General features: G+C 39.2%; 1 protein-coding gene across 1 annotated transcript; it reads left to right on the top strand.

The window, feature by feature from the left end:
• The first annotated feature begins 6,417 nt into the window (after nucleotides 1-6,417).
• Nucleotides 6,418-27,048, top strand: slc12a4 (solute carrier family 12 member 4). Its single transcript, XM_023268866.3, has 24 exons — nucleotides 6,418-6,762; nucleotides 15,955-16,052; nucleotides 16,141-16,272; nucleotides 16,653-16,799; nucleotides 17,196-17,250; nucleotides 17,539-17,669; nucleotides 17,829-18,070; nucleotides 19,090-19,304; nucleotides 19,461-19,625; nucleotides 20,005-20,103; nucleotides 20,220-20,277; nucleotides 20,418-20,592; nucleotides 20,910-21,028; nucleotides 21,219-21,317; nucleotides 21,539-21,658; nucleotides 21,852-21,956; nucleotides 23,064-23,232; nucleotides 23,902-24,097; nucleotides 24,428-24,597; nucleotides 24,907-25,038; nucleotides 25,395-25,502; nucleotides 25,620-25,807; nucleotides 25,986-26,119; nucleotides 26,199-27,048. The coding sequence occupies exons 1-24, from the start codon at nucleotides 6,627-6,629 to the stop codon at nucleotides 26,288-26,290; spliced, it is 3,285 nt and encodes a 1,094-aa protein (XP_023124634.1). The 5' UTR covers nucleotides 6,418-6,626; the 3' UTR covers nucleotides 26,291-27,048.
• The last annotated feature ends 652 nt before the right edge of the window (nucleotides 27,049-27,700 follow it).

Here is a 27,700-nt window from a genome sequence, read left to right as displayed (position 1 = left end):
GTTTTGTCAACTCTAAATCACATTTCAACAAGACCGGGAAGACAAAAGTGAGAAGGAAAAAAGGGAGTACTGTTGGTGATATACTTGGAGGTTCATGCAATATTGAATAGACCTGTGTTTCAATGCATCAGTTTTTATTATATTCAGTGCTAGTAAAGGAAGTAGGGTCACATTCATACTGCATCATTAAAGGTGTGTGTGTGTGTGTGTGTGTGTGTGGGGGGGGGGGGGGGGGGGGGGGGGTCCGTTCATCAATGGAATTAGTCCATAAACTTAACCAACTTCCTAAACTGAACCGTATCTTAATCAAACTTTTTACTAGCCACATGCAGATGTCTTTAGAAAGCTGAGTACACTGTGTGTTTGCTGTAGCACAGATACTTAACCATGATTATGGACTGTTGCTGGGGTTGCTGGGGCCAGGTTGTATATGCACTAAATACAGGAAAAAAAAAAAAACATGAGAGTCTAAACACTAACTAAAGGTTTGTAATGAGCCCTCATAATGGCTAACGAAATCCCCAGCCCTCAGATCTATGAATGAAAGTAAACATTGAGTCTGCAGTTTCACAAATTGTTTGAGTAATTTGAAAAGTGTTTTTTTTTTTTTTTTTTTTAACCAAATCTTGATCCACCAGTCAGTGAACAGGTATAGTGGAGTGGTGGCCTTGTCGAAACAGGCCTGTAATCAGTAACCACTTCAAACGCTGCTATAATCATTAGTACAGATAAAACAAAGCCTCACCTCTTTCTTCCTTTGTATTAGCCTATCTCTACCTGTTAGGCACAAGTGTATAAATCTTATCCTCCTGGGTATTAAGGGTTGTTCTAGAATAGAAGAGTGCAAAGCCTGTTTTGTGATTTGTGAGACACAGACCATAATCCCACATTGCCCAAGAGGGTTATTTAGTAAAGGTAATTGTACATATGGAACAGCTTAAACTAATAAACCTATAGGGCCACAAACAGTCACAAATCACATACAGCCAACAGATGTCTTGGCAATGAATAACTGCAAAATAGACCCTTGTCCCAGAAGTCATAGCCGGAAAAGCACGTTAAACACTTTTTTAATGGCTCAGTTGCATGAAAAATACAAAGAGTTGCACACCTGAAGTCATTTGTGTGTTTCTTACAATTGCATTCAATGATGTCTGCTCTGGAAAAGTCTATTTGGGTCCTAAATTTGTCCAAAAGCTCTAGCAGGCCCTGTCCATGGTGCTGAGAGTCTGGGTTCAACACACAGTGACAAACTTCAGCAACCATAACACTCAGGATTTACATTCAGGCAAATCTAATATTTCACACTTTAGCCAGTGCAAATAATATAACCACATGAATTATTGGCCTTCTGCACAGTAGACATTTTGATTTGTCCTGTGAGGAAAACCAGGTGTCTCAGTAAGCAGCAGCAACACGGCGTAACAGTAAGTCAGCATGCATAGTAATGGGCCCTGAAATGACTTCAACTAAATAGAATGGTGTCATCATAAATTTCATTATATACTGCTCGGCTTTTCCTACTGTGACATATCAGTAAAGCATGACATTACTAATCACAGGGAATCAGCATCACCTGTAGCCAAACAATGCTATCTTGTAGCCCAGAAGCTGACGGAAAGTTAAGGGCAAACTAGAGGTCAATGTAGACCAATAGCATGCTTTATTTATTAGAATGGCAGCAGCATTATTACCAGGTGAAGACCGTCTGACTTTGCCTTCTGAGAGAAAATGCCACTGCTGATTAGTATTCAGGTCAATGGCTACTTTATGTGAAATTCACAAAACACTCTCATTTTCATTAGTATAAATTAAATTCCATTCAATTACACACTGAATGACCAATTAGTTTCTGCTTTATAGCAGGTACCCTCGGTGGACATAATGGTACAACCTGGAAAAAAAAAAAAAAATCCTGACCAGAACTTTGACTTTGCCTTGAAACCACTGTTTTCCACTCCTGAAACATTTCTGTTACACAGTATGGTATAATATATGGACAGTATAGTACTGTGAGATTTAGGCTTATTAACCCTTAGATGCACAAGTGATTTGACCCTACACTCTTCCATAAATGGTTCAAAAATGACCCGTATAAGAATCAATGTGTTTTATGCTTTTTTGGCCTTTTGGTTAAGAATAATCATTTGTATTATTGTTTGTATTATATTGTTGTCCATACAAAAATTATTTCATGATTGAAACATGTTTATTTTTCACTTTTTCTAAACAGATTTTGAACATTTTGATAACTGACAAAGAATAATATTCACAGAACAGCAAAAGAAGCATGTCAACATCCGCTTTGTTGACATTTTTCCACTCTTTTCCTCTAGCTGTTGCTGCTCTTCTTCCCTCCAAATTTGTGCACTGGATCACCTCTTGTGTGATGTTATCAGTAATAAAGAGATTAGAGTTGTAATAAAATTATTTCAATTTCTTTAAAAGTGTGAGATGTAACTTCAAAATTTAAATGTAACGATATCAAAACCATGTTTTTGAGGAATAGCTGGAAGATGAAATTACAAAAACTTTTCATTACAAAGATATTGTCCTGCTGTGAGTTGTTTGAGTAAATAAAATAGAGCTTAGAAGTGGTGTGTAACACTTTGTCAAGTCTAAAGGCAGTTTGCCCAGCTATGATTTGGAGGTGAATTATATTATTTTCTATATTTTTTAGGCAGCTGCCACTGAATACTGGGATCACCCCATTGTGACCTGCTGTTTTGAAAATCATCTAACCCTTTTATCTTGCAACCACATTTTTGCCCTTTCAGAGTTGCTCAGATGTTGCTTGCCCATTTTTCCAGCTTCCAACACATCAGTTTTACTTTGCTGCCTAATACACCCCACCTCTTGACAGGTGCCATTGCATCTATATGAACAATGTTCATTCAAACCTGGTAAATACTGGTTACAAGAAAAGCTTGCTTGGTAGAAACAAGACTTTCACCTGAGCCAAGCAAACTGAAACCACTAAAATTTGTTCGCTGTCTAGTGGTACAGACTGGCAATGCTGGTTGGAGATGATGTATTAGCACGGTCCAGCTCCCAGTCTCCAGAGCAGACGGGCTTCATGGCATTCATCCACAGATCCAGATCTTCAGTGCTGGAGACAAAGTGAAAGGGCCCCTGGAGCCATGTCAAGCTAATCATTGCAGCCAAGGGTAATTGCATTGAGTTAAGTCCCCAAAGGCACACTTTTAGAAAATCCTAATCAGTGTCATTGGTAGAAAGACAAGGGGTGCTTACCGTTCACAACCAATTAGAGTTATTCATGCAGCTAAGAACCATTCACTGAAAATGCAGAAATCCCTTCACTGAAACAAAAATCTTGAAAGTTTTTCTTTATGACAAGAAATAAAGGGTAGAGTGGCTATAGGGGAAAATATAAATGTAGATAAAGATTAATATTTTACGTCACATTATGCCATGGTCTTTGACATAATTGATTATCAAGCGACTGGAAATAATATGGGCTTTATGTGTTCTATGAGAACATCTGTAACATACAAACCTGTATCTGCTGACAGAGAAGAGCTTATACACCTGTAAACGTCTTGCATTCATTATGCCAGCAAGCATGTTGCTTTGGTTTAAAATCCCTCTTTTTCTTCGCATGGATGAAAATGATTGCTACCTGCTGTCTCAGTTTTTTATTTTTTGTAAATGTATAGATTAATGCAAGAATGTGACTGAAAGAATTTATATTTTTATTTATATATATATATATATATATATATATATATATATATATATATATATATATATATATATATATATATATATATACATATTTCAGCTAAAAAAAATCTAATATTCTTTTCCCAGTTCTACATGGTGTTCATCTGTTGTGAGTCTGACAATAATTAAACACGTGTCAAATTAAATACAAAGAGGTGATTTTGAAAATCCAACATGCACTGTCATCCAGTAGGTATTAAAAGTCTGCCATCTAGTGGGAGAAAATTCACATTTTCTTCTATAGGCCAATAGGCTGACAAGACTAAATGGCTCTCAAGCGTGTTTGAGGTATTCAAAGGCTGCCATCTAGTGAGTGATAACCATAAGTGCAACTCATAGAAACATACCCGTAACTGTTGGTACCACCACATTTAGCAAGGAAGGGAGGTCAAAAGATGGAGTAAGCTTTGATTGGAACCATTCTGGTAGAAGAAGGCTAATTTCCTGTGCCATCACAACTGTTCAAGTGCCATACTTAGTCTTTCTTATAGATGAAATGATATGGGGCCAGGAGTAGCCAAATAGCAGTTTGTTGTACACTGCAAGCTCACCCTGATAGTAAGGATCTTTTTTGCTCTACAATTTCAAACAACATGCCTGTCAGTCATCTCTAACCTGAGCCAGTTATTTGTTGTTTTGAAAGATGTGATGTGACCTCAACATGAACCGCTGCAGGTAGACTCAAAAGCGATGTAGTGTCAGAACCAATGCTAGCACGTCTTATCACAGTTCTTTCTCACCTCACAGTGCCTCAACCCCCTTATTTCCTGTGCAGTAAACAAGCTGACCCTTGTGGGCCTCATGTTTCCTGGGACCTGCCCCTCCTGCTTACACATCTTTTCACAAGACTGAGTAATCGTGGTGGAAGAAAACACTGTTTCAGAGCCCGGCTGCCTGCTGCTCACTGACCCTCACTTGTACACAGCGCCGCATGGGTTAGAAGATAACCTTATATGGTCGATGGCATCTTTCTGCCGAGTCAGAGTCGATCAAGAAAAGCAGTTTACTCTTACTTCAGTTAAGTCTTACTTTGAGAAGACACAGAGCAGAAGAGGGCAAAAAGTTTCATTGAGGGGCAGGGTTGTAAAAACACAAAGGCAGCAATTAGTGAGGAATCCTTGTATGACTTGGGCAGTAGGGAAATTCTATTGGCCAAGGACAAAGTTTGCAGTTATTTTTAGATGTACATGTAAGCAGGATCCATTTGACAGATTTACAGATGTTACAGATGTCAGTGAGTTTTTAAAACAATAAACATGTTTATAGACCGGCCACTGTAGCTTCCAGCTTAGAGTATTATGTTGTCTGTTTGTTCATGCAATTGTATGTAAGATTGTTTTTATGCCAGACAGACCCTAATCTGTTTTGACAGCATCTCAAAAGGGATGACAGTCATTTCATATGAGTTAACATATTCTTGCAGATGCTGATTTAGAATAAAAGATTTATAGGTGTTTAAAATCTGCTTTTGATCACAAAAACATTACATTCTCAGAAAAATATGGTAATATATTTAATGCAAAATAGTGTTTGTGATTTGTGAAATTAAGGGCTCCTAATTTGACTGCAATTCTTAAAATAAGTAGGTTATTATCATCATAATATTGGGTATATCTTCCATTTTTGTAGTCCATACTTGATATACACTATCCTTGACTGTAAGGGTCTGAGGCCAAGAATACACAAATGTTTTACAAGGGGTGTAATTTCTGTGTATGCAGCCAAGTGATGCATTGTATCTTTGTTCACTCTGTCTTCCTTATATTTCAGAAAAAAAGTCTTCAAAAGCTGATGTGCAATTAAAAATTATACAGACACAAGTGTGTAGAGGCTCTGTTTTATGGTACTGTCCTCAGCAAGTAAGTAATTGACACTTTTAAGCTCTTTTTTGGGGGGGGAAAAATGTTATTTTGTACAACTAAGTAAAAATTACAAAAGAAAAGCAAACAGTGTGTGTGCCACCCAAACAGAGTGGCAGCAAGATCTGAAGTTGTCTTAAATAGACTCCCTAATAACAGCCTTTCGAGAGTGTCTTTGATCTGCTGCTTTTTTTATGGTGGTAGACAAGCCACTGTTCTTGGAAAAAGGAGGTTCAACTTTACCCTCTCTCACTGACGTTATTGCAGTTCACTGCTGAGTCTTTCCTTATTGCCTCAACAGCTGCTGAACATCAGAGTTCATAATACTTTTTATTTAACACACAGTTATTGTTATTCGGGGAATGATTCTTCAAATGCTGGTGACAATGTTGCCCTTAAAAGTTGAATAATTGCTCCAAAGGCTGAAATAACATTCAGCTGTTTAACTTAGGGGGCTGGAATCATTCCTCTTATTTTGACCATAGATTTTGACAAACTATCTTTATTTTTTCTCTCCCTTCTTCTTTTCCACTCGGTGCTTCCACTTCAACGGCATTGATTGTTTGCCAGACTGCCACGTTGCTGTCTGTGTGTTTTGGGAAAGGCCTGCATACACAGAAGGCTGTCTGTGTGAACCTTGAACACACAAGAGCCACTCTGTTGTATGACACAGACAGCAGAAAGGGGTCACCCTGCACTCTCTCACTCTCCATGACTCAGGGATGACAACGCTAACTCTCAAATCAGAGTTGGGCCTTACAAGTCATTCGTCCTCCTTTTGTGGTGGGGAGGCTGTCAGTGTCTCTCCTAATGCATCCCTAAGACCTCCACAGCCTTTGAGTTCACACAAAAAACCCAGGAGAGGCTGGTCCGTGGGCGGGGAGTATGGTAATACCCTCCAGAGGAAGTGAGCGCAGTGTAGTGGAATGTAGTTGCCATTAGTGGGAGTTGAGCTGCTGCTGGCTAACAGTTAGCCTGCTATGCTGAGTTTGAGCTAGAGACGCAGAGGAGAGTGATGAAAACATGCCTCACTTCACTGTGGTACCAGTGAAGGATCAAGCTCAGTCCAGCTATGACAGCCTAGAAGGGATTAACTGGGTCGATTACAGGGACACTGGACAGGACTACCCTGATCATCAAGACACTGTCAGCTCTGATGGTAAGTCCACAACTTTTACACAGTTCTTTATCTCTCAGTTTGGCGACAAAATGAATTATCTCAAGGTTTAGCAGTTAAAAAAGTGTGTCCAACAAGTGTTTCTTCATGAGTTGAAGTCAACACAGCATGGGAAAAACTTTGCTTTGTCCTGAGAGCCTTGTGAACAGCTGGTTGAATGGTTACCATGGCAATTCTCCAGGGCCAGAAAGCAGTATTCCAACAGAAGGCAGGTCTGTTTTTGACAGGTCACTTTAGAAAAACTAGAAGAAACACTTGTTTTATCGTTTTGGAAGTGCTTTTTTTCCCCCTGGCTGGGCAAGTCGTTTAGCATAAACTCAGGGACACATGAGTAACAAAGGGAAAACAATGAAAGGGGTGAGAACCCTGGGAGAAAACTATGGTATACTATGGGGGTGGGGTTGTGTGAGTAGGGCCGATACCACCACCACAAGAAAGAAGGCCTCAAGTGGTTCCTTGCACAAAAGATGGAGCGTTCTTTGTGCTGTGGGAGGATTTCTTTTCACAAAGATTGGCTGCTCAACAACACAGGAGCAAATTTCTCCCTCCTCGCTTCCCTGCTTCAGCATGTCTCTCGCTGTCATTCACTTGTTTCTCCACTGGATCAGCATAGAAAGAGCAGGGCCAGTGTCTGACCGAAAGGAACAAGGGAGGGCAGAGGGAAGACAAGGAGCAGAGAGAGGAGTTTGTAGCCGCTGGGTAGGATTATGTGAGAGCAGTGCCAGTTTGTGTGGGCTGAGAGAGTGAATAAACTGTGGAACAGACTTTTTTTTTTTTAATAGAAAATGCACACATGGGAGTGGCCTTTAAATAAAGTTCTCACTCTTTACCAAGGGCCCAGAAGGCTGGGCTGGGCACAACAACACACTCACTGGACACACATTTACAATATTTTACATTACTGTGCGGATGACTTTGACCTCCCTGCCACTAAATAACATCAGAGAGAATCGTTGCTCAATGCTGAAAACATATCTAATGAATTTTTTACTGAGTTCATGTGTTTCCAGTGAGCAAACAGCCAGTGTGTTTGTGCACAAATGCATGAGTGGATATGTGAGTGCATCAGATTGCAAGAAAGCAGTGTCGTGCATGAGATAAATCCATGCTTCAGTAAGCCAAGGACTCAAACGGACTGATATCTGAAGCATAACAAGGAAGGAATCTTAGGACTTGTTTACCCAGCTGCTGGCTTGTATATTTCTGGAATGCATGGAAGTCATCCATTAGAGACAAATGATATTCTTGAATGGTTGAAATGCCAGTTAATGTGTTAAGGAAACAGTTTAAAAGTAGTGGCTTAAATGCTGCCTTAACAGAATTTTGCATTATACTCCTACAAATGGTTTGGAGGATGGAAGGAAAAGGCAGATGTCCTGAAATAACCCTTGCAGTTTTTTGGGTGAGTTTTCCATAGGCCTGTTGCTGTTTAAGCTCGTCTTCCTGCTGTCGTAATTCTCTCTTACCCATCCGAGCAGAGCTTCCTGAAATACCAGAGCAACAGCAAGCTTTAAACACAGTGGGGAATATGTGCTGGAAGGGGTTAGAAGGAGAAGAAGAAGGATGTGAGACTGTGATGAACGATGAGGCGGATCAAAGGGCACACAGCCTGTTGTACACTTTAACAGCTACCCAAGCCAATTTTTTCCCTTCCATTTTTTAAATATCTTTTCTGCTGTTGGACAAGAGTCATGTTTTTATCATACTTATTTTTGAGAAGAATTCAAGAGATTTGAGCATGAATGACATATGAAGGAATTTTAGGCACATATGCCTTTCAATGTTTTCCATCTTTAGTTTTCCTACATATTCAGGCCGGAAAAAGAAATTGGGTGGGAAAGTCTGTGTGGTTAAAAGTGGGTGCATGTACTGCATGATTTCATCATGGGAGTGGCGTGCTTGGCTATGTTAGATGCTGTATATCCCAGCCACAGTGTGACGTATGCAGCACGGAGGAAGTGACACAGAGCAGAGTCTGTTTCAGGCTATGAACTCAGCTCTGTTTAACACAGGACAGGACCAACATTGTGGTCAATGTAGTGCTGTATTTCAGACCCTGAAATTTCAGGGAGGAAACTTTTTAATGTATTTTTTCATTACTAAGTGAAAAGCAGCATATATGTGTGTGTGTTGAACACAACTTGTCTACAGTGGGTATTTTTATGATGCTGCCCATAGCTGGTTAAAGTATTGTTGCGATCATGTTATTATCATGACAGTAAAACCCAGAGGAAAACAAAACATCTAATCTTATAAAGTCTAATGTTTATGTACTGTCCATCGCTTCTTTCAGTTTTTACTTTAAAAAACTGAAAAAATCTGAGTGGTAACCTATAATTTTTGTTTCATTTCTCATGGTGTTAATGCGACTTTTTATTAATGATTTATTTGTTGCAGCATCACAACCCTTAGGCAATATTTAAAATGCATTGATACCCTGGGAAATATGGCAGAAAAAGCAGGAAAGAACATTATTTTCTTTCCTTAACAGATGCCTAAGTGCCCTTTGGGAAGGCATTTAGAGATTTCAAGAGTATGTGAGGTAAAGCAACAAATAGCATCCTGTCCCAGTTTCCCATCCCAAGCTGACATGCAGCCGCTATTGTTGGTATAATAAATTAATGTTTTCATTTCCTTCTACCATAAATAACCTTGCTTTTCACGAACATGTCAATGGTGTGATCATAAGAAATGTTTTCCCAGATGAAAAAGTATGCCAGTGACAAGCCGTATTGTTATTATTATGTTTAAATCTGTATTGTTCCAGCAGAATGTTGCAAATGCATATTATCAAGTTTGTACATGATGTATTGAAGCATCCAACAGGTAAGGGTAAACTTTAGCATTCAACTGGATTTTGGTTTATGGCCACCAAGTCCAATATTTGGTTTCTACTTGCGAAAGCAATTGTGGCGCTTAAAGCTTCACTATGTTCATCAAGTGGTCTGTTTGCCCTTCGGTGCAGGGCAGGTAGCACACAGTGGGTTTAGCTGAGCTTTTTAGCTGCTTACTGTGGCTGCAAAAGATGTTGATAGAAGCTGAAAAACTGAACCAAAATAACTGCAGGCCATAAAACTAAAACTACGAGATCAATGATGCTAAAATGCTCTCTACATCTGAAGGTGTTTGTACAATATATGCCATCATTTGATCAACTGTAAACATATTGATTAGTGTAAGCTCTAGACTGATTCTTCTTCTTTTAGTCTTACTAGGGAATACAGAGCAGATGCTCCTCCTGCAAAGGGAAATAATATGACCATAGAGTGCACATTTGTCAAAGCAGACAGGCCCTGAGGAGCTCATGGAATGACTGGGTGATTTGGAGAATGCTGCCATGTGTTGCCGCTCTAATTCTGGAGAACAGGGTGACCATTTGTGTCATGCTGTCTGGCATGCTACTCAGATACCCTTTGAGAGATAAACATTCTCAGCTAGAGCATAAATGTGGAGCTGATGACAGAGTTGGAACAAATTCAGACACACATGCACGCTAATACTATCCCACCACTAGTAACTCAAAGTTCAAGTCTTTCATACTCTTTAAAGATCGTCAAAGACAGTCATACTTAAATTACATTTATTGTCACACATAATTTCCCATGTCGCAACTACTTGACATCTAATCATCAGCCATCTTTGTTGTGTTGGCTCATTCACATCAAAGTACCAACAGGGCCAGTAGCAGCTGAGACATTGTTTTGTTTTTACTTTCCGATGTGTGTTATTATCTCTTCTTGAGGATCTCCTAGCAACTGACAGCATTCAATGCATGCTATAGATTAACTGCTGTGTTCTTCACTGCCTAAACAGTGATCAGTACATAACACAGGACAACATACTGGGTTAGTGTCCATGAACAAATTATTACTTGCTGAATTTTCCTCACTGAGTGAAAGATCTTCAGATATTCTAACTTCTTTATTACTTGAAGATAGTAATTCATGAGAGTGCTTGGACGAAATAGATCATATTGCCATCACTATTGCTGCAAATTATACCAATTCAAATTTAGCAGGCTTTTGTGTTTCTAAATTCTTCCACCAGACATAAGGATAGTTAGCAGTGCTGCTAAAAGAATCATAAAGGCATTAAGGAAAATGCATTAGCAACGTTGTGCTGCGTTATAGCTTTTTCAAATATCTGTATCTAAAACATGTCATAAAACAATGTTCTTCCATTAGTTTTATATTACACATACAGACTTAAAAGTAGGACAAATATTAAATAGAAAGTTTACAACAATACTTCATGGACAAGTTTTTATTAGCTGTAAAGAGACCAATGGATCCTAAAACCAGGGTTGATAATTGAAAAGACCAAAGCAGAAATGGTCTGAAATGTGTTTTCAAAACAAGATGTTCTTGCTACTTCATAAAAATCTTGTTGTATTTGATGTTATTGTTCACATTCCCTTAACAGATTGGGATATACTGTGTAGCAATTTAGAGAAAAGAGTCACTGCTTTTCTTGGCTCTTTAATTTACTACAGTTTAGTTTAAAAAAAAAAAAAACTGTAGCTGAAATAAGCATTTTGCGCCATTTTTTTCCTCCAGTGGAGTATATTGTTAACGTGCGTCAGCATTCACACAATACAAACACGTAAGTATGAACTTGGCCCAGCACGCCTGTACAGCAAATATGCAACTTTAAGCTTCATTTAGTGTCTGAAATCATTTTACAAAGACACTGCAGACGCATATTCCCCCTGTACAGACCACATTTTACTGTTTATCCATTATTTCTACACACACTGACATTCCCATTTAGTTCATTTGTGTCTTTTTGGGAGTCTGTATCCAACCCCGATCCACCCCTTCCCGCCCACCTTTACCCCCTAAGGTAATCAGCCTGAGCTGCCATCCTTTTCTCATCATTAGCACACATCAAAGCTAATATGTTTTGCTGTAAGGCTCAGCAGGTTAGCATTCCTCTGCTCTGTTCAGATTCAACTCTGCATGAAACAGAACCATTACAACTAACACTGGCCTGTTGCTGTAGCAGAATTACATTATTTCTTGCCACAGGCTAGGGGGGAGAGAAAAGTAAAATGAAACCAAACAACTTTATGAAAAGCTAGAATTAGGTTTTGAACAGTAAGATGTACTTTATTTTTAAACTTGCATTGCCTGGTAATATATCTTTTGTTGTTCCCTTCCCCCCTCCAGCATTACAGTATATATTGAAATATACTGCATAGACCTATAAAATCCAATAAAGAATGTGATCTTGGCTGATATATATAAGTACACTGATGTTATGTTTTGGGGTTAGTGCGGTAAAATAGAAATGTGTGATTTTTTCCTGTAACTTGCAACACAGTGGATGGACAGTTGCAAGAGGCATACCTCATGTATATATTATTATTTGCAATTATGACAAATCCCATAGTCTATGTGGTGCTTCTACAGTAATTCACCATAATGTTAACACATGATACATAACTGTGAACTGATCTGAGCAAATTTTGTACTTCCCCAACTCCTGCTTATGAGTAATAACTGAAAGAGGAATAAAGTTTCAGATCATGTTACTACAGTAGATTCCACATAACAATACTGCAAATGAGTCATGCTGGAGTTTTCAGTCTTAAAACTGGTTGCTCACTTATCATTTTGTGTATTGCAGCTAGCTGGAACATGGTAGAGCGCTGACATTTGTAAGAGTGGCTCTGAGGGTGGATGAAGTAGTTTACAGGCTCAGAGACTGAGTACAGTGTTCAATAGTGAACAAGCTTCACCTTTATCCGTTTCATCATAGCACAGATGCATCATGTTTGTCCAACTCAGTGGCATTTAGCTGTGTTTTGAAGGTATTCAGCATATAGAAACAGAGGACACAAAGAAATAACGAAAGAAGAAAACAACATGGATCTAGACATAGTCTCTGTCACTGCCTCTGCCTTTTCCACATAAATTATCCAAACACACCACCTCCAAACATCAGTAGAACATTCTTGCCAACTAACTCTATGTAGAGAGGACTAAGCTGTGACTCTCAATGCTAAGTCCTAAATGTTTATTAAACAGAAAATTAAACAAAGAGGCTTTTTTCAGACCCTAAGAGGCTCATGTGGACACCAATATTGTTTTCCATTTGTAATCCGTTTTAAAAGGTGCAGACACAATACCGTGAAGTTTTCTGTCTCTCTCTCTCTCTCTTGGACATTACCAGTTCTTAGCATATTTTATAGATCAGAGGAAAAACTCTTGCAGTCTGGATAAAAAAAGAACATGTTGAACATAGTGAAGATGATTTGCAGAAGTTTACTGGACCACTGAAAAATCCTATTGATTTTGCAGATTTGCCCTGAGAAGTTTGGTTTTGTTTAGATGTTATGTACTTTGAACTTTGAAAAGACTTGACAGCTCATCAATATTGGTTGCCAAGTTTCGGCATCTTTCCTCAGAATAGATGTGTTTGTTAATGTACAGCAAATAATAGCCTCAAACACTGGCAGTCTGTCAAAACATTTGCTTTGCACTTGCATATTGAGCTTGAGTGGAGCTAAAGTATGAAAGTAACAGTCAAAGCTATGATCATTTACTGGATATCTTGGGAGTCTTATGCATAAAACTGCCAGCATCCATTTTATGCCATAATGCAGTTATAAATGCTCAAACTTGCCACACCTTTAGATCCACCACCACTTTCAGATAAATAAAACTTTTACTGTTGACAGTGAGACAATGAGGTACTTAAAGGCTCTTTTCCAGATACAGGGTAAAGTTTGTAGAAAGTAAGAGTCATATATTACATTAAGTTCACTAGACACGCCCTTGTACAAATGTTTCGGCCCTGCAACACAGTGTTTGATCTTCTAGGCGAGCTGGTGGGCCACAGATGACATGTCAGCACACGCTGCTGTAAAGCCTCTGCTGTTCTGTGCTCGCAGCATGACTCTTTGTGCCTTCATAACAGGCCACTTAATCTTTAATCTTTTAGATTTGACATTTAATTTTAGGTTATTAACAGCAGACCCCCTCTGTCTCCTCAGCTCATTGTTAAAGTGAGTCTCATGTAGCTTGTCCAAAACTATTTTAGGTTTTGGCTTTCAGGTAATCATGCAGAGAAAAATGTCTGGGGCAGCGCTGATTTAGTAGCAATTCCTGACAGGAAATATTTGAACGTATCTCAGTCTGCGCCATTGCTGCCGCATTTGTTTATATGAATCGGTGTCTGTGTCTTATCCAAGGAAGAAAGACACACAGTACCTCTCTCCATTGCTGTTTGTCAAGACAACACTAGAGGACAGTATTTAGATAATTTTCACTCTTTTCTCTTCCCAGATGTCACTGCCCTCCAGCTATGTAGTTGGATGAATTTGACCTTTGTCCTTCCACCGATCACCTCATTTTCATCTATAAAGAGAAACAAAGATTTATTTAAACAAGCCTCACTTGTTGATAACTTGCACAGGTCAGTTGTCAATGAGAGGTGTTTGCAAAAAAAGTGTGTTTATTTATTTTTGCTGACTGTTTGTTATTAATTGACACAGCTCTCAAAGAAAGGCTTGGAGGATAGTTTGTGAGGTTGTGCATCCAGACATCTCCAACCTGATCATAAGCATAGTTTAGGGATACTGCACCTCATTTTCATCTGTAAAGAGACAAGCTGATGATGATGCAAATAAGACAGTTTTCCACAAGAGCTTTTTGCTTCCTCTAGATGTTTTGAGCAGTGGCATTTATTTTTATTTTACTGCATATTGCTACTGTTTCTACAGATAGCTTGGAAAACAATGCTTGTCATTGTGCATCCAGATATATTCAATCATAAGCACAGTTTAGGGATGTGGTTAATGTAATGCTGCACCTCAACAAGATACCTTAAACCCTAGCCAGGGACTTACAGTTTTGCATGTGTGTGTATACGTGTGTGTGAGAGAGAGAGTAAGTGAATTACCACAGTTTTCGTTCACCCCCTCCCTGTGCACTATGTGTTAGATTAGACCCCTGAATGAGAGCTCACCCAGGGCTAGCGGGTGTCCTGGATAGTCATCGACATTTTCCCAAGCTGGAGCACAGAGTGCTCTGCTGCAGACAGAACACATAACTATGCTCATGCACAGTGATATAAGCAGCAGTGGGACACAGGACACAGGTGAGTGAAGAGCAGTAAAGTTCAGCCAACTCCTGGTGTTTTCTACACAGTTGAGAATACTTTTCTATTTCGTGCCCACTTGGTAAGTTGGCTGGCTTTTTGTTGCAGGATTAATTTGGGTTTTAAGATGCCGCTGTTAAAGTTTACATGCTCTAATAACCCAAGGTTAGGTAATTTCTAGGTAATGAGGTGTGTGCATGCCTGCGAATGTGAATATGTGTGTGTGTGTGTGTGGTAAAGTTTGTTATACTACTTTGCGTGCAATAATTGCCTCAGGCAGTGTGCTCATCACAGTTTGATTGTTTTCTTCAAAAAGAGAAATTAATGAGAGTGAAATCTAATTATATGCCTGTTTATCACCTGGACCTTGCTTTGTCATTCTGTGCTGCTTTTGGACCTTCATCACAACTTCACAGGATGAATTGTGTTACTGCTACAGGGACATTGTTAATATGTTTCAGTTTTAATTAATAGTGACAAAAGCCGACAGTGATTGCCTTGTAAAAACTGTTTTGTATTCGTTACTGTACAGGCAGTAGTACTGGTATCACTGTCACTAATGGAGATTTTATCTCAATAATGCCACACATTTCTTAGTCTTTGAAAACGTTGATAGTTTGTTAATAATAATAATTAAAGCAATCTTAAATATTTCGTCCTTCAAGTTTAGAACAATTTGCAATACATTGTTCCTTCCTTGTTTTTAAAGTAAACTAGTGACATTGGCATCTTTTTTATTGTATGTCCATCAGTGACTGTTAATCTGTCCTGACATCTGACAAACACACACATATAACTAATTTAAGAGTCACATGTGAAAGAACCAAAGCAACTGTGGATATATTTGTGTTCCTTTGAGCCAAATGATCATATAGTAGCTTCATGTATTTAACCCATCTTTAATGTAAATCTAAATGATTGCCTCTTAAGCTATAAATGATACATTTTGATCCTATTGGCATAACTGAGAAGAACATATACCATATTTTTTGTCAGGAAAATGTCTTTTTTCCACAGAAGAAATTTTGTTTTTTTTGTTAACTTTAGGTGTTTTCTGCCTCTCTCTAACAGGACATGGGAATCATAAAGAAGACAGCCCTTTTCTCAACAGCGCTGATGCTGCTGGCAAGAAGAATGACTTCTACGACAGAAATCTGGCATTGTTTGAGGTCTGCTTATTTTTACTTTTCAATATTTCTGCCAAATGACAAACTGAATCCAATTTGATGAAATTAACTTCCTCTCTTCTTCTTCCAGGAAGAGCTGGACATCCGGCCGAAGGTTTCCTCTCTGCTCAGCCGCTTGGTCAACTACACCAACATCACGCAGGGAGCCAAGGAGCACGAGGAGGAGGAGAGCGCCGAGGCGTCACGTAGGAAGACCCCCAAGGTCAGCAGTCAGAGAAGGGCAAGAGGACACTATGCCTCACTGATTTTAAGATGTGTACACTTGGTCTTTTGAGGCTTGGAAACATTATACTCCACCACTGGCTCTCTCCCAGCCTCCCTATCCAAGTTATTAAGGCTTGTTGATTGATTGCTTTTGCCTTTGTACACTCTGCACTTGGACTGTGCCCATGTTAGACCTGGATACATGCAAAGAGCTGATAACATGATTGAATGACCTTTATAAAGTACATCAGTCAATACTAATGATCAATACAGTTGTTTCGTAAAATGTCATGCTCAGTACTCTCCTCTTTGTGCTTGCCACCATCTCTCTCTGTCTCTCTGTCTCTCTCTCTCTGTCTCTCTCTCTCTCTCACTCAGTCTCCCAACATGGGCACTCTGATGGGAGTCTACTTACCGTGTCTCCAGAACATCTTTGGTGTCATTCTTTTCCTCCGACTGACATGGATTGTTGGGATGGCTGGCATCATACAGTCCCTCCTGATTGTCCTCATGTGCTGCTCATGTGTTAGTATGCACGTACACACACACACGCTGCACACAAATACACAATGTTACACTGGGTTGCATCCACCACCAATGAGGGACGTTGGGCAACTGTTGATATCAGTCAGTCAAATTCACATAGATAGATAAATAGCAGCAAGTATTTCCAGCAAAAAATGGCGCTTTGAGCTTTGTTTTACACTCTCCATACCTCAGCGTCTGTATCTTGCATAAAAAATTCTGTAGACTTTCTATCTTGCAGGCAACAAATGCTAAGGTGTGGGATTATATTCTGTTGGATGAAAGCAGGGATCTATTTAAGCTGTCAGTCCAATCAGTGAATATTAACCTGATACCCACAAGTTGGCATGTTATTTGTCTGTGTTTCCTTACCATATTTTCTCCTTCCTCTTACAGACGATGCTGACTGCCATATCTATGAGTGCCATCGCTACTAACGGTGTTGTTCCAGGTACTTGGAAACCCGTCACTGTTCACATCCCTACAAAAGTCTCTTACCATTAATTTATTCTGCACTTGTTTTTCACCAGTCAGTTTTGTGAGAACTTGAAATTGCTCATTAGATTTTGATATAATACAGCCTGACTGGTCCAAAAATGCTAAAAAGAAATTTTTCATTCAACATTCTTCCCTCCGGGACCAATAGACATTTACTGTCATGTCCACTGTGTACAGAAAAAAAAAAAAAAAATTAAAAAATGAGCGATTCCTTGTGCTTTCTTGTTCTTGTGTTTTGTAGCTGGAGGAGCATACTTTATGATCTCACGCTCCCTCGGCCCAGAGTTTGGAGGAGCTGTTGGGCTGTGCTTCTATTTGGGCACCACCTTTGCTTCTGCCATGTACATACTGGGGGCCATTGAAATCTTCTTGGTGAGTTTGTTTAGAAATTATTCTGCTGCTACATTTCAACTTACATTTGTATGCTAAAATATGAGTCACAAACACTGTTTATTCATTCCATTGCCAAGTTTTATACAGACTGTAGAGACAGTAAATGCCTCATTGTGATTTTTTGTTGTTTCCCTTTAGAAATATCTGGTTCCTCAGGCAGCCATCTTTCATGCCACAGACCCCCATGGGAGTGACAGCGCCATGTTGAACAATATGCGAGTCTATGGCTCTATATGCCTTAGCCTGATGGCTGTGGTGGTTTTTGTAGGAGTCAAATATGTCAACAAGTTGGCCTCCCTTTTCCTGGCCTGTGTCATTATCTCAATTGTGTCTATCTATGCTGGAGCAATCAAATCCATGACTCATCCGCCAGAATTCCCGTAAGTCTCTCTAAAATAAACATGTGTCTTAACAGGATGTTGCATGAATTATAAGGAAAGCACACTAAATGTAGCATTACTGCTTATGGGGCATAGGTGTGCTAATAGAGAATTATATATGTATATATGCTACTGTATTATTGTTTTATTTTTAGGTATTTTTTCCCGCTGTTGTTGATTTTGTATCCCATCTGCAATCAGTTGTTTGCCTGCAGAGTGATTTCTCAGTCAATTAGCTTGTTTTGAAGCAAGAGATCAGTCTCTGACAATCTGTGGAAACAGCTCTGATTTAAAGATGTAGTGCACGATTCTAATCCAATACACTTTTTGTCAAATTCAACGAATATTATCTGACCAAATGGGAAGCAAGCAAAGTGGATCAGACCCATTCATACAAGATTATTCCAATATGCCCTGCAAATATTTGAGTAGAAGAAGGGGAGGAGTAGCAGTCAGGGACAATTAGTGCATTCTGTGTGAGGAGAAATTCTGGAGAATTTAAACCTGGCCTATGTTGATGGGAAACGTGTAAAAATCAAAGCATCTTGATAGTCCTGCAGCAACAACAACTCTTATAGTCAATTATAAAGAAATAAATGGCTGAGAAATCCCTTGTAATTTCTCTCCTCATAACAAATATTTGTTTTAAGTACCACTTAATGCACCACTGGCATGCACAGTCAGTGTGCTTGTAGTGTGGACAGCCAACACAGTCACAAATTTTGGGCTGCATGTGGACAGTTACTTGTGTGGGTGAATCACAAAATTTACACCACTCATACCCTTGAGGAGATGGATGTATAAGTAAAAAGCATGAATTGACCTTACGAGGGAGACGGACAATAAATCTGACATATTGTAACTATCTGGATATGCTAACAGGCTAAATATCAACAATCTTTCTCCAGAATAGCAGTAATAATTAACAGCTGGTTTATTTTGATCACGATGATGTTAGTGGTGGTAATAATGATTTACATAGTAATTATTGGTACTTTTCTGTACTTTTATTACTGTAGGATCTGCATGTTGGGCAACAGGACTCTGGTGAGAGATCGATTTGACGTGTGTGCTAAGACTGTAACACAGGGCAACATCACAGTGGCCAGTCAGCTGTGGGACAGGTTCTGCCTGCCAGGGAACATGAGCACTGCTCAGTGTGATGACTACTTCATCCAGAACAATGTGACAGAGATACAGGGCATCCCTGGACTGAGCAGTGGGATTATAAGAGGTAAAATGACAAGAAAATTAAAAGGTGAAATATATAAAACTGACCTACTAAAGATGTGTTTAAGTTACAAAATGTCTCAATTCATGAATAATACATGGACTGATGTTAATCAAATGAACACCAATAAGTTGCTTAAAGATCTGTTTTCTGTGACAGATAACATGTGGGGCAACTACATGCAGAAAGGCGAGATCCTAGAGAAGGCAGGACTACTTTCAGTGGATGCCCACAGCGCCATGGAGAACTTTATCATGTATGTGTCTGCAGACATCGCGACATCATTCACACTTCTGGTGGGGATCTTCTTCCCGTCTGCCACAGGTATGTCAGTGTCATAGAACAGGTAACCCTGGTTTATATACAGCTTTTATGACACTAACCTCAGCTTAATGGAAACAATATCTTCCCTACTCTAAAACATAACTCATTATATACTGTAGCTGTGAAAAAAACTTCAGCGCATGATTCATATGAAATAGACCTACGTATTTTTCATACAGTATAAAACGAATAAAGGCATTTGATATTTTTTGCTACCTTTCATGTTGTCATTTTTTGGAGTGGGTTTAGTGAAATACAGTAGGTGTGCAGATCCAACACAGCAGAGAAGCTTTGAACCTTCCTCGAATCCAACCAATAGGGGGCGTTGTTAAACAGTCTATACATATCCATTGGTTTTATACTGTCCTCTCCTCTGCAGGTATCATGGCAGGTTCCAACAGATCTGGTGACCTCAGGGATGCTCAGAAGTCCATCCCTGTGGGAACTATCTTAGCTATCACCACTACTTCACTTGTTTGTATCCTAACTTGTGGGGGCTAATCACAAAATCCTGTCACTTAAAAGAGGATAGGAAAGCAGATTTGTAACTATCACCTTTGTGTCATCTTGAGCTCCTTGACACATTTTATTCAGATATAAGTTCTGTGGTCCTGTTTGGGTCCTGTATTGAAGGAGTAGTCCTGAGAGACAAGTAAGTTCATTTGTGTCTTACTGGATTTACTGCTGCATTACTATTGCTACATTTTTTGTGAATGATGTAGTTGAGCACTGGGGATAAAAATATTAACTGATCACAAAAGTCAGTCATATTCAGTCTCCGTATTCTGACAGGTTTGGAGATGCCGTTAGAAAAAACTTGGTGGTGGGGACTCTCTCTTGGCCATCTCCATGGGTCATTGTCATTGGCTCCTTCTTCTCTACTATTGGGGCAGGACTACAATCCCTGACTGGGGCTCCACGACTCCTACAGGCTATTGCCAAGGACAACATCATTCCTTTCCTTAGGGTGGGACATTACTCACTGATGATGTTACATTCTTGAACCACTTGACGTTGTCTAAAAAACACAACCATTTCATAGTAACTTTTCAAAACAGAAATGTCTCCTACAGACTAAAGATTATCCTTTCAGAAAATAGTTACCCAGTTTTGTATATCATATGTTAAATGGTCAGAATGTCCTTCATATGACATTCAGTACCTTTCGCTACAAGTATTTGCATTGGCTACAATTTAACTTGCAAGCTTATTTGAATATGATACAGTTTTAAACAACAATGATTTGCATTGCTGCATGTGAAGGTTTTGAATGTTCTGTTTTAGGTGTTTGGTCATGGAAAGAACAATGGAGAGCCTACATGGGCTCTGTTGCTGACTGGTCTCATAGCTGAGCTGGGGATCCTTATTGCCTCCTTGGATATGGTGGCTCCTATCCTTTCTATGTGAGCTCACATACACGTGCACACGCCAGATGCTATTGCCAGAGTCTGTACTGGCATATACACAGCGACATAAAAAAAAACCCCAAAACAAACCACCCTTACATTTATTGCTTTCAGACATAAATTTCGATGTGTACAGCACTATTTTGTTTACTTTAAATATGTTGCTTCTTTGTTTTTTTCCCAACAGGTTCTTCTTGATGTGCTATCTCTTTGTGAACTTAGCTTGCGCAGTACAGACTCTTTTACGGACACCTAACTGGAGGCCAAGGTTCAAATATTATCACTGGTGAGTAAAAGGGTAACAGATGTTATAAATTTGCACTTTGTGAGATATTTTGTCTGTTTTGCACTTTTGCAGCAACACCATTTCATATTTTTCAGTCACGATACATGAGAGCTTGGGGCCTTGTTTTGATCAACAATCCCTCACTGTTTTATTTTTCCATAACAAGAACACTGTAATACCATGTAAACACATAATTCTGGTTTTATGTGTCACACCCACAGGGCTCTGTCTTTCCTTGGCATGAGTATGTGTCTGGCTCTTATGTTCATCTCCTCCTGGTACTATGCTATTGTGGCCATGGGCATTGCTGGGATGATCTACAAGTACATTGAGTATCAGGGGTATGCTTTTTTCCTACTCTGGTGTTGCTGTGAGACTACAGTAAATGCTCATGTAGTTTTTTAAAATGTTGTTTGTGACCCTGTGTTTCTGTTTGACATCTGCATAATATTAATGGATGCTGTAGGACACTTTGGCTTCATTTGTCTTTCCATGTCTTTGGGTCTTATCTTTTTTATGCTCAAATAAAAATAGAGCAGAGAAGGAGTGGGGAGACGGTATAAGAGGACTGTCTCTTAGCGCTGCACGCTACGCCCTGCTGAGACTAGAAGTCGGACCCCCACACACCAAGAATTGGAGGTATATAGCTACACCAACAGGAAGTGTTTGGGATAATTCCTCACAAACACTGATATTTAGATTGCATGCCTGAGCAGCCACATTTGTATGTGTGAATATAAAAGAATGCATGTACAAAAAAAGGATTGGCATCAAATAGTCACCTTCTGACCAAAAGTATGCATTTGACTTTGTGACTTTGCCACATCTCATTTGCTAGTCTAATTTTAAACATTTCAGAAAGTCAAATTTATTGCAAAAATTGGTACGATTCGCACACAATTTTATGAAAAATCTATCAATGAGTTTTGAGACATATTGTGACACACAGATGGAAGAATCTAACAACTTAAAAGCTCTATCTTCTCTGAAGAAGTTGTGGGAATTGTTTGTTCCTCTATTTTTTTTAAATGCCACTATATTACTACACTGATGCTGCACTTCCTCTAGCTATTGCAACTGGCAGTCTAGGCACTTTGTATTGTATTGCAAAGAACTGACTGAATTCAACATATTGATAAAACATGAACACAGCAGCCACGTAAGGATAGCTTAGGGATTAAGAGGTCCTGCTTAAAACTGGAAAGCTTGATAGGGAAGAGTGGAATTAAACAAGGTAAACTAGATGTCTCAGAAAATATGTGCCTATTCCAAGTCCAATATGATACAATGTAATAGAATGCCATATATTAAAGAACACATGGACTTGTGACAGGCAACCACATGCTAATGGACATATGTACTTGCATTCAAGTGCTAGTTATAAAAAAGTAAAACATATTTTCGTTGAACAAGATATGCCTCAACTTAATAACAAACTATTTTGCACAAATAAGAACACATTGCATGACTCAATATTGCACGATGTAGTCATATTTTACAAATTAGAACATATTGCATGACTTAAACCTTGTTCCACAACTGAAGGCAACATACAGCATGCCTTAGAAAAACATTGCACGATTTAGGAACAATGTATAGCACAGACTGTCCATTCTAAGAAGATTTTTTGGGCTATGGCCTCTACAGCTCAAATCTACAACCCATTCAATCAGGGATTACAGGAAGACTGATTCAGACTGAGTTGACACACTTGTCTCATAAGGTATTTTGCTTTGTGCCTTGCAGACCTCAGCTCTTGGTGCTGTTGAAGCTGGATGAGGACCTCCATGTTAAATATCCCAGACTGCTCACCTTTGCTTCACAGCTGAAGGCAGGAAAGGGTCTGACCATAGTGGGCTCTGTCATCCAGGGCAACTTCCTGGATAGCTTTGGGGAAATGCAGGCAGCTGAGCAGGTAAACACTAGAAAGAGAGGCATCATGTACTGTAGCTTATTGTACTCTATTGTACTGCACTGCTGACTGAGCTGCAGCTGATTGTTACAAATGAACAGCCTTTGTAATTTGAAAAACACAATGAAGAATAGACCTGCTCCAATGTGAATTGTTAATTTATGTCACAATTCTTCCACAGCAGTTGCCTTATTTTATTTATTTAGTTGTTTATTTTGCATTTGTCATGTTAATCAGAAGGCACAGCTGCAGACAGCTTGCTGTTACCAGTACAACATGGTGCCAATGAGCCATTTCATACAAAATAAGGGACGGGTGCTGTACGATTTTTCATAATGTGATCTGTCTGGTGAGGAATTAAACAAGTGAAGCAAGGTTTGTCTTGTTTAAGTGACAATAACTGAAGAAATTAATCACATATCCTCTATTCACTTACTGCTGAGTCAGTTCATATATTATGTATCAGGACAAGACTTATCAGCAGAGGTTATGCTCTTTAGGGGGGTATTGAAGGTAAAATCACCAATACCCTAATTGAAGCATTTGTTTTTTGCAATTTAAGCGTTAAATCCACTTGTCTGATGAAAAAGCATGTATTTTATCATTTTTAATTGGATGTGGTTTACCTTTTTTATTCATTGTGATTGTATTTGCACACATTTGTCCCTCTAGGCTATCAAGAATATGATGGAGATTGAGCGGGTCAAAGGTTTCTGCCAGGTTGTGGTGGCATCTAAGGTGCGAGAGGGCGTCGTCCATCTGATCCAGTCCTGTGGTCTAGGGGGGATGAAACATAACACCGTGGTGATGGGCTGGCCGTATGGCTGGAGACAGAGTGAGGATCCTCGAGCCTGGAAGACGTTTATCAGTAAGAAGCTCACTTCAATGCTCATCACAGAGCAGGACATACAGCCTACTCTGTAACTGCTGTATCCCTATTGATGACTGCCTTCCCAAATTATATGGCAGCTGTCATGCCTAAAAGCTCACAAACACATAATTACAGTAGAGTGAAACACTCACATGAATATACAATTTGAATATTTAGATACATTCTGGCTTAATTTTCAACTGACTTGTGTAAGAAACCTATGTATCTAGTAAGATACCCATCTGACTGCATTACCTCAGGTGCAGTAGGGGTAATATATGTAATATATGTAAATTCCTCAGCCTGCATGTTTTCATCACTACCCAGACACAGTCCGCTGCACCACAGCTGCCCACCTGGCCCTGATGGTGCCCAAAAATGTGTCGTTCTATCCAAGCAACCATGAACGCTTCACAGATGGCAACATTGACGTATGGTGGATTGTCCATGATGGGGGGATGCTAATGCTGCTGCCTTTCCTGCTCAAACAGCATAAGGTGAGCTGACAGATATTTTCAGATTATTGTTTACCATATGTTTCTTTAAAGGTTGTAGTTTTACTCTCTGTTGCATGGATGCAGATGTGTTTCGCAACATTTGGCGTGCTCATGTAAAACACGGACAATTTCAATAATCCAAATACTTTCCTTGAATAGTTTTAATTAAATGTTTTTGGGGAATTCTCCTTTGAACAATGTTCTCTTTACTGTTTTCATTTTAAAGCATGCACTTGACTGTATACACATTCATGTAATATCAAATTCAGTATTACTGTTGAATGCCACAAGATTTTATTTTGCTTTTAGGTTTGGAGGAAATGCAGGATGCGCATCTTCACTGTAGCCCAGATGGACGACAACAGCATCCAGATGAAGAAAGATCTGGCCACGTTCCTTTATCAGCTGAGAATAGAGGCTGAGGTGGAGGTGGTGGAGATGGTGGGAGTTCCTCTTACACAATTACTAAGTTGAGAAATAGTGCAGACTTAAGTAAGCATTTTTATGACGGGAATGAAAGAAAAAAAGAAAAAAAATGTGCATCAATTTGACTCTGATACAAACTGCAAGTTAAACCAGATGTCCATGGTGCCGCGATACACTGAAACAAAGCAGTCTGTTGTTCACTACAAGAGCTAAAAATCTGTTTGTTTATTCATTTAAATTAGAGGGTCGAAAAAAACAGTGGCTGAAAACTTATTACCAGAGATTAATTTGACTACATTACCGCACTGCCCAGACAAATGTCTTTCATTTGCATTAACCACTAATATTACGCTTCTCAAATGGGATTTCAGCATGACAGTGACATCTCAGCATACACGTACGAGAGAACATTAATGATGGAGCAGAGGTCCCAGATGTTGAGGCAGATGAGGCTGTCCAGTGCAGAAAGACAAAGAGAGGTATGTTGGTTTACACTCAATAAAAAAAAACACATTTTTGAAATATTAACTACGAGCTGTCTATACTGATGGAATTGCAGAATTTATGAAGTTAATTGCTTCTCCTGTAACCTGCAGGCCCAGCTGGTTAAGGACCGACACTCACTGGTGCGTATGGGCAGCTTATACTCAGATGAGGAGGAGGAGGTGGTGGAAGCTCCTCCAGAGAAGGTTCAGATGACATGGACCAGAGAGAAGTGTGAAGCTGAGAGGAGGAACAGGAACAACGCTCCCGAGAACTTCAGAGAACTCATGAGCCTCAAACCGTGAGTCCAATTCAGTTATGTTTGGCTTCTTCTTTACCCCATAACATGTTTTAATGATAAAACCGAAAACGATTAATGCAAAACTTTTTCACCTTGCTTCTCTCTTGTTATTTTCTACATTCTTCCAAAACGGTTTATTTGTGTCACAAATCAAACTCTCCCTGTTGTTGCGCTCCAGGGATCAATCCAACGTGCGGCGGATGCATACGGCTGTGAAGCTGAACGAGGTCATAGTCAACAGGTCCCATGATGCTCGATTAGTGCTGCTCAACATGCCCGGACCACCTCGAAACACAGATGGAGATGAGAACTGTATCCTTTGCCGTGATGATGAAAAAGCATGTTTTGTGCTTATTTTTGGTTTGTTTTACTTCCTTAACTTGAACCTCAGATATGGAGTTCCTGGAGGTGTTGACTGAAGGTTTGGAAAGAGTGCTGCTGGTGAGAGGTGGAGGGCGAGAGGTCATCACTATCTATTCATGATCAGTTAGGAGCTGCTACAAAGGGGCTTTGGCCTCAACAGAATACATTCCACCTCTGGGCAGGAGGCAGCACCCGCTTTGCTTCCAGACAGTTCTCGGTAGATGCATCAATTTGACACTTTATGTATAAACTTTTGATTACAAAAGAGGTTCATTCTATTCTTGTAGAATATTGGGACACGTTAATGTACATATCTACCTGTCTGCTCATTCTTTACAAATGGAAGCTCTTTCTGATATCCCTTACAAACACCCACTTTAGGTAAACTTATGTATAGGTCACAAACACCTCTTTGTGATTTATGTCATTACAAACCTGTTTGACATTTGGCAGACAGAACTATCCTGAGTAGTACACATTTTGTTCGAACAGTTGTAAAAGTATGGCAGATTTTTATTCAGAAACAGCTCGTCGGTTCTTTTGGAGGCACGCTTCTATTTATTTATTTATTTTCTCAACATTTCCCTCCTGAGGTTAAAGAAAAAATTACTGCAGATGAGAGAGCAGTGCTTGATGTTGGATGTGCTGTATAGATGGCACAGAATCCAGATTGTATTAGTTCTAATTTATATATATTTTTTAGTTTTTTGGAAAGATATTTGTGTTGTTGCTAAAGAGAGACAAATGTGTATGAACAACATTTAAATTGTTTCATTTGTACTTTACCTGAAAGGCTTATCTGCTTACAAACATGATGGCTTAATTTCAAGTTATAATCTTTAAAGTTTTCATTAAATCAAACCTAATTTTCAATTCTATTTATGGGTGACCACCATTCTTGCCCTGGAATGCAACTCCACCCGAGTTCTTCTGTAAACAGATTACTATCCTCTTGAATTTCTGACAAAGCAATGTCTCAATGACTGTTGGCTATATTACGGGACCACACTTGATGTTTGCTAAACACCAAATCAACTAGGACTGAAAGCTTCCGAAGATTACAGCTTTAAGTTATTTAGATCTCAGCTACAGACTGCTTGAAGACCCTGTTTGGGTCTTTTCAGCGTTTCTTCTAAGAAACTGAGTATGATGAGTATTTCAGGCCAATATACACTGTTGGGAGCTACTGTCCTTTTTTGTTGACTAATGATCTGCATAAGCCATGAGTGTTTTTTTTTTTTTTTTTTTTATATATATATATAAGGGTTAAACATTTTGGAACAGCATTCTGTAGGTTGAAGTGTTTTATACCAACTTGACAACAGTCCAAATATGCGTTTTTGCTTGTTAATCTTCTGGCACAATGTGTTCTTTAAGCTGAAACTTTATGTTGGCAGCATAGTGGGGAAGCTATGAGTATTAATTTCTGAAGAACAAAACCATGTCACACTGTCATGGTTATGTAAAGAGGAACATCACCACCACAAGTGAAATTCAAGAGAATTTCTATCAACTTGGTTGGCACAAAGT

This window comes from Amphiprion ocellaris, chromosome 1 (assembly GCF_022539595.1).
Source record: "Amphiprion ocellaris isolate individual 3 ecotype Okinawa chromosome 1, ASM2253959v1, whole genome shotgun sequence".
NCBI classification, from domain to species: Eukaryota; Metazoa; Chordata; class Actinopteri; family Pomacentridae; genus Amphiprion; species Amphiprion ocellaris.
This window is presented reverse-complemented; position numbering and strand designations above follow the sequence as displayed.